Here is a 13,699-nt window from a genome sequence, read left to right as displayed (position 1 = left end):
TTTCCTGGGAAATTATCTTCCTGATACTCTGATGCAATGCAGGTGTAAAAATGAAGAAAATCTAGAGGAAAGAATACTAAGAGCAAGTCCTTCTGCCACACCTTTCTCTTTTTAATCATCTCCCCTCGGATGTTTCGCTGCATTGTCTGGACTGTTGGCTGTCCCTACTATACATCCATCCCCGTGACACTGTGATCTCTCTACAACAGTAGGACTTGTTTTAGTTGGAACTTTATTAGTTTGGCTAACAAAGTAAACACGAAAAATTGAATCACTGGCAGAATATTTGGGATGCTTCATCAGTAACCAAAGTAGGACCTATATGAATATAGAGCCACACACTTTAACGCCATCAGGGCTCCCCCTTTGTCTTGTGAGACTGCTTTATTCTGTGTCAGCTTTATTCTTTATTTCCTTGGGCCTACTGACCGGCCCCCCCCCCACCACCCTTTTTTTTTTTTTTTTTTTTTTTTTTTTTTTTTTTACATTTGGCCAGTTCTGTTCTTGTGTTGGGAAAGCCTGGTAATATAGGGGGAAGCATGCATTTTCACATCAGAAAGTCCTACGTGAATAGGAATATGTAGATTACAGTTGTGCTGGTCACAGTCCCAGCTCCCAGACGGAAGCTTCTGGCTCGGGGTGTGGCACAGGGTGGATGACAGATAGGTGATGCATGTGTCTGGGGAGACCAGTGTTGGGAGATAGCAGCTGTGAGAAAGAGAGATCCCTCCTGGAAAGAGAAGCAGAAGTGTGGATGCTGTGGAGAGCCAGGCCTTTGCCTGACTCGGTGCTATCCATCCTTCTTTCTTGGGCACCATTATCTGTGTTTAGTGGGCCTCAGCAGCGAACAGTGTTTGAGGACAGCTCTGCAGTCACTTGGGGGGGACTCCCCACCCTGCCGCCCCTCACCTACTCCGTGGCCTTGGGAAAACCATGTAATCACTCTGCGCAGTAGTTTGCTCATCTTAAAAAAATAGCAATAATAGTACTACTATTTCAAAGCATTGATGGAAAATTGAGTAGTGTAGCTAAGATGCCTAGCAGAATGCCTGATATTCCTTACATAAATGTTAGATATTAGCTATTATTAATGATTCTATTGTCCCACTAGACCATAAACCCCATAAAGGAGGGCAGCCTTGGCTTTCTCCCTCCCTGGCACTTAGTACAACTCCTGGCTCCGACTGAGTCAGCCATCAGTAAATGTCAGTGAACATAGACTGAGTTCACTGAGCAATTTCCATTTGCATCTTTACTCCACCTCAGTGTCTCTTCTGCTATACCAGTGTGTGTGTGTGTGGGGGGGAATCAAATAGATACGTTCTTCCTGGACTGGAGGGAAGAAGGGGGACATGTAGCCAGCTAAGCAATAACTGTTTTCATGTTGAATTACCTTTGTCTTTAGAGAATCACATCCTGAAGCAGTGACATGTTTAAGCAGCAAATTTGTATGCCAAATTAGCATACCAAAAAGTCAGGCCAGACTTTGGCTTGACTTTTTATATATATATATATATATATATATATATATAGTTTTATTCTCTGAAGACTTTATCTTGGTACTCTTGAACTTATTGAGACTGCACTGGTTTAATTTGCTATCAGTTGGAACCAAACAGCATTGGAACCTAGCATTGTGCTACATGAGCAAGGTATTTACTAAATAAATTATCAGCGTAAGTAAAATATGGAGAGCCTGCTTTACAATGATATTCTCCCAAAACACTTTAAAGGCATCCACTTCTTAATAATCACACTGGCATGGCTGCATACAAGGAAATTAGCAATTGTTTTAACTTTCAATTTAAGCTGAGAAAGATTGCAAAAATTAAAACAGGAGGAGTTCAACAATGCCTGGTCAAAATATAAGTACATGCCTCTAACAGTCTTGAAGTAAAAAAATGCCTTTCTAGTAAAGACTTAAACCAAGGGGACCCCAAAGGAAAAGAATAATACATTTGACTATATAAAATTTGACTGCATAAGATATAAATTGAACACTTCAGTTTTCTACACTATTAAAAATGCTTTAAAGTCAAAAGCCAAATGGACAGCCTGGATAAAATATTCCCGAGATTTGCTCAAGAGAGACTTAATTTATGTAACGTTTTAAGCACACTTGGAAAGCAAAAAGACTAATAACTCATTAAAAACAGGCAAAAATCTACGAATAGGCAGCTCTCTGGAAACAGTGCACATACAAAGAGATGAGGCTCTATTCATCATTTAAGAAATATAAAGTAAATCAATAATTCAGTTTTTTCTTCACCTGTCAGGTCAAAGACTGCTGGCATAATAGCATCGACAGGGTGGTGGACAGAACGTCATTCTTACACACATTGGTGCGGAGGAGATTCAACATCATTGAAGGGCTAGTGTACAGTGTCTATTAAATTGGAAAATTCACACACTCTTTGTTACAGCATTTCTGCTTTTACGAAGCTAGCTTACGACACTTTGCACAAAAGCTGACCAAGGATGTTTGCACTAGTATTGCAGGTAACAACAGATAATTAAACCATCTTTGAAATGCTGTCAAAAAGCTAAGTATCTTATGGGACATTCTACACAATGTAATACAAAAGAGCTGTTTAAAATAATTAGATATAGATCTGTATGTGATGTATGAAGGAACAGAGAGAATGTAATTATATAGAAAGAGCTTATAATCTCTGTTCCTATAGGAATGATAATACGTTGCTACTGCTATCAAAAGGGAATACATATATGCTGAAAAAAATCTCTCAAAGGATACATAGAATTTGTTCAAAGAGGCTGCCTTCTGGGAATGCAACTAAAAATTTAGAATGGGAAGAAGTCTCAGTTTTCTTCGAATAATTGTACTTATTCATTTGTAATGTTTAGTTTTCAGTGAGCCGGACATTATACTTCTGGTGTATAGCAGCTCATCTTCAAAACCACCTGTGAGCCAAGTTTAATTAGTACCATTTTACAGATGGGGACACACAGCTGGTGTCCTTGTTCCCTCATCAATAGAAAGATTTACATAAACATCAAGAAGTGCAGTTCCCCACAGTTGTGCATATGGTCATGATTTGGGATTTACTTAGGCTGCAATCATTTTTTTAACAGGAAAAAATAAAATATTTTCCAAATATTTTTACCTCAATCATAGAAAAACAGGTGGGGGCGGGGGAGTCTGCTTTACCTTCTATTCTCCCAAATTCCAAGTGTCAGGGTGGTATAACTCACTCTAAAAAGAGTCTCCCCTTTCCTTTCTTTCCTTCTGTTTACTGCACAGAATGTTGAGACTGGGGAGATGCGAGGAGAAGTCAAACAAAGGAAAGAAAAAACATCAAGCACCAGATGCCACGATCAGCATGCTTCTGTTTAGGGAAAGACTTGGGGAAAGTTGAGTTGACCCATGTGATTGTAAAAGGAGAGACAAAGAAATCCCACCTTGCTTCCCCTGATTCTGCCTCTGGGATGGGTAGACACACAGTAGTAACAGCATAAAGATGACTATAGAAATAGGGGTTAAGAGCCTGGGTCCAGAGTCAGAAAGGTGTATACTGAGTTTACGTGACTGCCGCTGAGCAGACTCAGATAGTTGACGTTGTCCAACCCTGCACTCAAGCGTTGGGTATGGTTTTGTGACAACAGTCAACCAGCTGTCCCCTCAGTTGCTCTTACTTGCCATGTGACTAATACATTTTAGTGTGCCAGTGAGCTGAGTGTGATATTAGTGTTCAAATGTTTTCTATACAGGAGCACCTAAATACATTTCATGAGCTTCATGCGGTGCTCACACAAGAGAAGACTCTGTTGGACTTTGTAAAGACTCCCTTGGTTTTCAAAGCAGTACATTTCTAGAGGATTTTCACGTGTAGTTTAGACTAACCAAGGTTCCGCCCTACTTTCTGTCTTCAGAACCTAACCCCAGGGTCATTTAGTCATGGTCCTGGTGACACCCACAGCAAGTTATTTAATCTCTCTGATCCGGAGCACCCCTAGCTACACACACTGTAAGGTTGTTGTGAGGACAAAATGAGACATAAACATGAAATGCACACCGGCCATCTGGGTGGCTTAGTCGGTTAAGCATCTGCCTTTGGCTCAGGTCATGATTTTAGGGTCCTGGGATCAAGAACCACATCAGGCTCCCTGCTCAGTGAGGAGTCTTCTCCCTTTACCCCCACTCACGCTCTCTCTCTCAAATAAATAAAATCTTTTTTAAAAAATGAAATGAGTACCAAACCACACATAAACAGATCTCTTGTGCATATAGAATTTCTGTGTCTGGTTGATTTGTGGAGAATGTGCACCTACCCCAAAGAAAAACTCAAAAAATAAGCCTCTTTATGGGTATTTAGTTTAGATATTTTTAAAACTACTTGATGTGGTATCATAACATTAGGACCCATTCAACTCTGGCTGTTAACCTAATACGCCTCCAGGCAACATTAAGGACACTTTACTGATATGATGTTTGATAAGACTGGGGTGAGCAGCCATGTGTGAAAGCAAGACTCCAAAGCAGATAAGAAAGATACTGAAGGTTTCAGCTTTTTGGCCTGTCTGTTCTTCCACAGGCCATATACATAGGCCAGCTCTGTCAGTGGAAGTGAGAACCAGGCTCTGCTCTCTCCACACTCAACTGCTGCCCTCAAGGCCCCAGATAGAACCAGGGTCTAAGAGTATCTCTAAAAGATCCCTATGTCATCTTGGCACCAGATCTCCTCCATGAACCAGAAACAAAGTTGTAGAACATGATACAAGGACAAGACACAACAAGTAAACACAACAAAGTTACTGTGCGATGGGAGGAAACACTGCAAGAACACCACACTGTCGACTACAAAAGTCCCAAATGTGGAGAAATGACACTGACAACTGCCATTTTTTTCCAAGCTGAATAGCCATGTGCTATGATAGCAACTTCCGGTGGTATTTGCTGGGAGTCTGAATTAGGCTATTCTCTAAGAAGTGGTAGTAGGAGTACTAGCAAAAATAGCTAGTTGCAGTTCATATTCTAAGTCCTTTATGTATAGTAACTCATTCCATCTTCCTCTAAACCCAATGGGATATATATTATTTCCATACCCATTTCAGAGATGAAGGAACAGAGCATAGAAGTAAACTGCCAAGATTATATAACTATCAATTGTAGGAGCTACGATGTGAACTCGGGTAGTCTGTCTCCAAAGCCTGTACTTTTCATCTCAGGGGCTGGCACACTTTTCTGTAAAGAGCCAGCTAGTAAATATTAGACTTTTATACAGTTGCATATTTTTATTGTTTTTTTAATAATCCTTATAAAATGTAAAAACTGATCTTAGCTCAGAGGCGAGACAAAAACAGGCTGCAGGCCCATTGGGACCTGTAAGCATAAATGATCGGTTAATACTATACACATTGATCAAAGGTTCAAGTACACAGAGGATATGCTATTTGATACCCAGCCCCTTTGGTAAATCCTACATGCCTGTAATACAAATGGGTTTCCGTTGATAAAATGATCCATAATTCTGACATCATCCCTTTCTCATTTTGTCTGAGTTATGAGGTCTCACTGCCTTTTCCATGAGCCTCCCTCCTAACTACGGCTCCTGTTGCTGGACATTTAAGAAGGAAGAGTAAATGAGGCCAGCATTACCCTGATTCCAAACCCAGATAAAGACACAACAAAAAAAGAGAACTACAGGCCAATATCTCTGATGAACGTAGATGCAGAAATCCTCAACAAAATATTAGCAAACCGAATCCAACAATATATTTTATCTTTTGTTGTTTTGTTTTTGTTTTTGTTTTGTTTTTAAATTTTTTTTAAGATTTTATTTATTTGACAGAGAGAGACACAGCGAGAGAAGGGAACACAAGCAGGGGGAGTGGGAGAGGGAGAAGCAGGCTTCCCGCTGAGCAGGGAGCCAGATACGGGACTCGATCACGGACCCCAGGACCATGACCTGAGCCGAAGGCAGACACTTAATGACGGAGCCACCCAGGCGCCCCCCAACAACATATTTTAAAAATTCATTCACTGGATACAACAGTGGCTCAATATTCACAAGTCAATGTGATACATCACATCAATAAGAGAAAGGATAAAAACCATATGATCATTTCAACAGATGCAGAAAAAACATATGACAAAGTACAACAATCCATTCATGATAAAAACCCTCGACAAAGTAGGTTTACAGGGAACATATCTGAACATAATCAAGCCCTTATATAAAAAATGCACAGCGAACATTATACACAATGGGGAAAAACTGAGAGCTTCTCCACTAAGGTCAGGAAGAAGACAAAGGTGTCCAGTCTGACCTCTTTTAAATAGTGCAGTACTGGAAGTGCTAGCCACAGCAATCAGACAAGAATGAGGCATCCAAGGTAAGCAAGAAGTAAAACATTTACTATTTACAGATGGCATGATGCTATATAGAGAAAACCCTGAAGACTCTACCAAAAAAAACTACTAGAACTGATGATTAAATTCAGTAAGATCACAGGTTACAAAAATCAATGTACAGAAATCCATTGCATTTCTACACATTAATAATGAAGCATCAGAAAGAGAAATTAAAAAACAATCCATTGCAATTGCACCTAAAATAATAAAATACCTAGGAATAAACTTAACCAGAGGTGACAAAAACACTAATTCAAAGGAATACCATGCACCCCTATGCTTATTGCAGCATTATTTACAATAGCCAAACTATGGAAGCAGCCCAAGAGTCCAATGTGGTAGATGAATGGATAAAGAAGATGTGGTATATATGTACAATGGAATATTCCTCAGCCATAAAAAGGAATGAAATATTGCCACTTGCACCAACATGGATGGATCTAGAGAGCATAATGCTAAGTGAAATAAGTCAGTCAGAGAAAGACAAACACCGTGTGATTTCACTCATATGTGGCATTTTAGGAACAAAACAAATGAACAAAGGAAAAAGACAAGCCAAGAAACAGTCTTAGCTTTAGAGAAGAAACTGATGGTTACCAGAGGGGAGGTGGGCCGGGGGATGGGTGAAATAGGTGATGGGGATGAAGAGCACACTTACCTTGATGAGCACTGAGTAGGAATTTTGAATCACTAAACTGTACACGTGAAAATGAATAAAACATTGTATGTTAACTACCCTGGAATTAAAAGAGAAAAAAGGGGGAGGGGGACTGTGAGGATGGAATAAGAGCTTCTCTTCCAGCCACTTTTAACCTGTCATTGGCTTTCTCTCCATGCTGATTATTATATATGGAAGTGACTTTAGACAGTATGGAATTGGACTGGAGTCTGTTCTCTTTTTGACTGATTAGAAATAAAGGCATAAATAGGCCTAAACCTTTAGGCCTATCACTTTTCTGGGACCAGACATTAATTAAGGGGGTTAACACTAGTAGAACCAGCAACCTGGCATCTAATCTTTGATCATTTTCCTGAAAGCTTAAAATGCCTTATATAGAGACATGGTTTATGGAATGGATTAGTATTACAACGGAACTTCATGCTTTCTAGGTGCCTCCTGTATGCTTGAAGATTCAAAATGTCATCACAGCAGTCTAGGCAAGGCTACTAGTGGAGAAATCACTGTGTTATGTTAGTAGGTTGGCTCAGGATTAAATCTTGGACTTGCAAATAAATCCTGGTCATTTTTTGACACCTCTGTGGTACATAATATAGAGCTGTGCCTCATGTAATAAGTGTGAGGAAATCCTTGCTTTGGTTATATCAGTTTGAAACTTAAGAGAAAACTTACAGAGGTGTCTTTCTAGTTATTTTGACCACCACCTGTGAAAAAAATATATACCAAAAAATTTTATCATGATACAATCCATATCTACCTACACACATACGTAAAACCAAAACAAAGTTTCAGAAGCAACACTATTCTTCTACATTTGAGACATTTCTGATTGTTTTCTAACCTATTCTACTTTGTTTAAATTTTGGATGCTTCTCATACCACCCAATTTATTTCATAACTCATTAATGGGGCTTGACCCCATTTGAAAAACAGTTCCTCAGAAGACCCTCATGCTCACACTGCTCATATTTACAAGAAGCATCCGTTTTGAGGTCCTTGTGTATCTTTACAGCTAGTTTGATTTATTTGCTGAGGAGCAACTATGTGGAAATCACTGTGTGAGGCTCTGTGGGAAGTGTAGAGTTTTGCTTTCAACTACCTCAAGCCAGAAATTTTCTGAGTTGCTAAGGAAACCAGGATGAACAAAAGGACCTATTATCTCTGCCCTCATTGAGTTTATAGTCTAGTGGATTAAAGAAACTCAAACTGCAGGAATTTTGGGAAATAAGTCATTCACTTGACTTTGTTTACTAAATAAGTCATCCACTTGACTTTATTAGCACTTTCTGGGTAGAAGGTATGTTTTTCTTATCTAGGAAGGTCAGTCCCATTTCTCTAGGACCAGATCTCTCCGTAATCATTAGTGTTCAGTGATGCTCCTCCTGACCTTGCCACTTATGTGAAATCCATTGTTATGTGCTCTTAGAGCCCCCACGACTTCTCTCTTTACATTTAGTGGGAGTTTTAATTGTCCATTAAGTTATGACTATTTCATCTATAAGTGCCTCTCTCTATAGGGAGCCCTTACTAAACTACAGGCTCCAAAAAGGTAGAGATTCCATTTTTACTTTGCTATTACTATATCCCCCAGTACTAAGCACTGTGATTAATGAATAAGAAGTGTTTAAGAAATATTTATTGAATAAATGAACGGGTATCCTAAGGTCACCTGGAATGTTGTCTTAAACAAGGTACTCTGGTTTCGCCTAATCTTTATTATTTATTAGCAACTAAAAAACAACTGATAATCCTTCACATTGTTCTTTTTGTTTGTTTTGCAGTCAACTTTGACCACTTTGAAATTTTGCGAGCCATTGGGAAAGGCAGTTTTGGGAAGGTGAGAACCAAAATGATTAACCACCAGCAGGGTCATGTGGCTCAGGGAACAGAGTCTGAGAATGTTCAGATTATTTCAGTTACTGGGACCACAAGGAATGATAATTCAGAGAGGTTTTTATAAAATTGTCACTAGAGTTTGAGGTGTGTGATATAATGGACATCTATTGTTCTCAGAATTATTTCATTGTCATGCCCATTTACTCTCACTAGATTTTAAGACTTTCTCTCCACTCTAAAATTTTGGACTCAGTTGCCAATTGTACCCATACCTTCGGTAACACTTACCTGTCAATGTAAAAGTTAATTCTTTTTTTTTTTTAAGATTCTATTTATTTATTTGAGAGAGAGAGAGAGAGAGAGAGAGAGCGCGCGTGGGTGGGGGGAGGGGCAAAGTGTGAGGGAAAAGTAGGCTCCCCACTGAGCGGGGAGCCCAACAGTGGGGCTCGACTCCAGGACCCCAGGATCATGCCCTGAGCTGAAGGCAGATGCTTAACCGACTGAGCCACCCAGGCGCCCCAAGAGATAACTCTTTTTATGTGGAAAAGATATCTGTTTTTCCTCCAGTTATACCATGTTTTTATTTTCAAAAATCGACCATGAAAGATAGATCCAGCCTAATTTTTTTGCAAGAAACTTCTAGATTCAAATCCTGATCATTAGTTTCTTGGTAGAGACATACTTTGAGAGTATTTCTGATTTCATATTGAACTTGGATTTTAAAATCATCTCCTGCCCACTTTATCAGACATCTAGAACCTCTAAAAGAATTTCAGAACCATGGACATCATGTGCAGTGCTTTCCCGGTGCTTTAAGTCCTTTTAGGTTCTATCAACTACTGTGTAAAGAGAAATTCTTGGCGCAGTGTTGTTCGGCAGTTTAGCCGTGCCCACATCAGTCACTCAAAGCAGAATAGCATGTCATTGGCTGTTGGAAGATTCCTGACAAGGAAGCAGCTATTTTCTCCAACATGCTGTCTAAACAAAACCCAAAGAGCGAAAAACAGGCAGGCTTGCTTGAGAAAACAGAGATTCACGAACTGACCTGATACAGGGGAAGAAAATGACATTTTCTACTCTGAAATCAGAGCTAAGCAGCAACGTCAGCAGCAGAGAATTTGCAAGTGGTGAGGCCTCCAGGCCATGCTTCTGAGAACCTCCTGTCCTGTCTCCCACGGCCGTGATCTGTCAACTCCCTGACCACTTTCTCATTCTGGTTTGCACCATTAGGTCTGCATCGTGCAGAAGAACGATACCAAGAAGATGTACGCAATGAAGTACATGAACAAACAGAAGTGCGTGGAGCGCAACGAAGTGAGAAATGTCTTCAAGGAACTCCAGATCATGCAGGGTCTGGAGCATCCTTTCCTGGTTAATTTGTGGTAAGTGGTTTTACGGGATCTCTGAATGGAGTCATTTCTACCTTCACCCCCAAACACTGTTCCCTAAACCCATCTTGATTTCCAGGTGTGCATTTGCAAAATCTTCAGTAGGCTCTTCCTCAAGGGCTTTGGTTCTCCTTGATTTCTTTGGCTTTAAATGAAACAAATTGTTGTTTTTTGTCATAAATAAATACTGCTTGTTTTGTTTTTGTTTTTTGTCACAGTTCCCCCGGTCCTTGAGGACCATGTATTTTTTAAAACATGGCGGCTAAATAGGCTGACGAAGAATGAGTTCAGATGTCTTGTCATTCGTTAGATACTTTTCCCCCATTAATTGTGGGGCAGCGACGTTGGGTACTAAGTAGGTCATCAACGGCTGAGGGGAGGTTGATCTTGAGAACTTGTACAAAAAAGCACTTGCTCTCTACAATGACTGGCAGTAGACATGGATTCCTTGTAGTGTCCTTCTCGAGCGGCCACATATATACCTGGGAGCTGGAAAAGGACAGGTGCTGCCTTTCTCACCAAATAGCTTCTAACAGAGCTGGAGCTAACTCAGATCAGTGGCTAGACATTAGGTAACTGTGATATCCTCCCAAAGTCAGGATCATAATCCAAGGCTTAGAAAATGGCTAGAAGCTGGCTGTGTCTCTTACTCCCTGCTCTTTTCTTATGCGTGGAGGTCTGTATGTGGCTCTCTCATTTTCCTCTACACTTTAATGCATCCATTATGTTAAGAGCCTATTCTTAAAGCTAATTCAGTGTGACTGTTACTTAAATATGCATACCAAGCAGTTTCTACTAGCGAAGGCAAAAAAAAGAAAGAAAGAAAGTATTCAGAGAATACTAATGAAAAAATAATTGGAATGTCACTGTGTGTTTAGGGACATTTCTCTGGAGGAGTTAATGCATAAAACCTGTCTCCCTCCATCCTTAATTAATACAGTTCACTTAATATACACTTTGCTCCAAGACTCCACACCATAGTTGAAAATATGGTTCTGTGTGACCTGGAAATGGGTCCCTTTGGTTCGTGCCCTCCTCAGACACAGTGGAGTCTAATTCTGGCCCACGCTCGGTGTATTTAACCAGTAGCTCAGAGTGGCCTATTCACAGCGCTGCCACGCAGCGTTACATGGATGCGGCTCTTTCTTCCCCACGTTTAGCAATCACCAGATTGCCTTTCCGCCCCCCACCCTGACAATGACAAGGTGCTCTCAATTCACATCCTCCCTTTGTTCAAAGTCACATTTTCCTTCTTCCAAAGTTCAGCCAACTAATTCTCTCCTTTTAAGACCAGGAACCCTTCAGAAGGACAGAGCATTTCCCCCTTTCATGCCGGTCCCTCATCACTGAATAATCAAAATGGATTTCAGTCCCTTCCCGTTTTTATTTATTTTATTTTTTTGTGAGGTGGGTGTTAGGAGACTTGAAGCTGGCCAAAGTTTACCGATTCTGCCGTAACTTGTCAATGCAGGCAACTCTCTGTGCCCCACGCATGCAGACTTGGTGATAACGTGACATAGAGCCTAGCCTTCCTCTCACACGGAACCGTGCAGGACGGCGGACACCATTAATACTGATGGAGGAGAGAGAAGAAATCCGCCCCACCTTAATTCTAGTACCACATTCAGAACTGTAAACTGAGAGGGGGGCATCCTTCAAGTATAGCAGAAAACTTACAGTCTTTCAAATCCTGAGATAAAAATTGTCAGAAAGCATATTTATTCCTTCTAATAAAGGCTTTCTGCCTTAGTAAGTACAACATAGGAAATGTAAGTGACTCTCCAACTATTAAGCACCTTGCAATACTTCTGGAGGTGGGACCTGTGAGCAATACTCATCATTTTTTGTAAGATTTTATTTATTTATTTGATAGAGCACAAGCAGGTGAAGAAGGAGAGGGAGGGGGAGAGGGGGAAGCCAACTCCCCACTGAGCAGGGAGCCCAACTCAGGGCTCGATCCCAAGACCCTGAGATCATGACCTGAGCTGAAGGCAGCCGCGTAACTGACTGAGCCACCCAGGCACCCCCGTCTTTATCATTTTTAAGTCACATGGTTATAAGACGGGGTTGATGTGTGTAACTTGGGGGTTGTTTTTATGAACAAAATGAGATACAGTGCCATGCCCACACAGAGCAAACATCATATAAATGGGAGTTCTTTCCCTTCCTTGCTCCATGAACGTGTAGCATTCTGAACATGTCCGTCACTGCTGGGTCACTGTGGGTTACCCCAGACACAAGGTCCGGAGGTGCTCAGCCTCAGAACATCCCAGGAAGTTATGTAAATGGTGGGGGAGGGCCAAGTCTTCAACTCATTCTCTGTAAGAGCTTATGTTTGTTTTGATTTCCACCCTCATTCTGCAAATCAAAGAACAAAGATTCAGAGATCCCCCATTATGTACAATTTAATCAGCATTTTGTGTCCTAGGTTTAGCTCGTTTCATCTTTACATCCCCAAAGCTTCAGGAGCCAATTTTCTTAAGAAGCACTGTATGATTAATAATGTAACAGCAATCCTTTTGAATTCCTGTGTACCCCTTGTGTACTCTATTGTATTGGTAAGCTATGTAGGCCTCTCAATATTGCTTTCAGTAGTCTTCCTGTGGATACTCAAAATGCCGCTAACCCCTAAGGATGTGTTCAGAAAATTCTGGTTTTCAGGCTGAGGAAAAACACAGACTGTTTCTTTCAAGCAGGTTTTACACTAATGTTAAGAAGTTGGGGTGTGTGTGTGTGTGTATAGAGGTATAAATACATACATATGTGATATGTGAAAACTGTACACACGGCCGTCAACTTGAAGAACAGAAATATCACACAGAAAAATGAAAATTCTCCAATAATGCTACCACCTCGAAACAACCACTTCCAACACGTTGGTATGTACTTGCCAGAAAATGTCTGCATTTGGTTTTCTGCTTTTAATCGTGCATTAGCCCCATTCATTCCCTCATTCATGGATATATTTACCGAGCAACACGAACAAGGTAGAATTAGGGTTGCCGGATAAAATACAGGACACCCAGTTAGATTTGAATTTTAGAAAAACAACCAATCATTTTTAGGACATGTCCCAAATATTACACAGCACCTATTTTATCTGAAAACTATTCATTTTCCAAATTTCTAATGTAAGTGGGCACCTTGTATTTTTATTTAGTAAATTTGGCAACCCCAATTGTAACACAAACTCAGAGTAGGGGGATGCAGTGGTGAGCAGTGGTGGGCAGAGCCCCTGATCGACCCCATATTTCCAGTAACTGTGAGAGGCTCATATTAATCAAAGGATATAAAAAATGTATCCACTCTGAGAAGTGCATGAAGGACTAAGTAGAACAGGAGTGTGTGTGTGTGTGTGTGTGTGTGTGTGTGTGTGTGTGTGTGTCCTTGTCTGGGGCAGCAGAGTTAAGGGTGAAAACACAT

At 40.6% G+C, this 13,699-nt stretch overlaps 1 protein-coding gene across 2 annotated transcripts in view; it reads left to right on the top strand.

Moving 5' to 3' along the window:
* The window catches only part of STK32A (serine/threonine kinase 32A), a 125,666-nt gene that overhangs the window by 24,499 nt on the left and 87,468 nt on the right, over positions 1–13,699 (top strand). For both annotated transcript variants that reach the window (XM_036065734.2, XM_036065732.2), the window contains exons 3-4: positions 8,834–8,889; positions 10,119–10,270. In XM_036065734.2, the coding sequence (XP_035921627.1) occupies positions 8,834–8,889; positions 10,119–10,270 (208 nt within the window). The remainder of the gene's footprint in view (positions 1–8,833; positions 8,890–10,118; positions 10,271–13,699) is intronic.

The sequence above is a fragment of the Halichoerus grypus genome, chromosome 2 (genome assembly GCF_964656455.1).
Source record: "Halichoerus grypus chromosome 2, mHalGry1.hap1.1, whole genome shotgun sequence".
In the NCBI taxonomy this organism is placed as follows: Eukaryota; Metazoa; Chordata; class Mammalia; order Carnivora; family Phocidae; genus Halichoerus; species Halichoerus grypus.
Note: the sequence above shows the minus strand (reverse complement) of the source record. Positions and strands in the feature narration are given on the sequence as shown.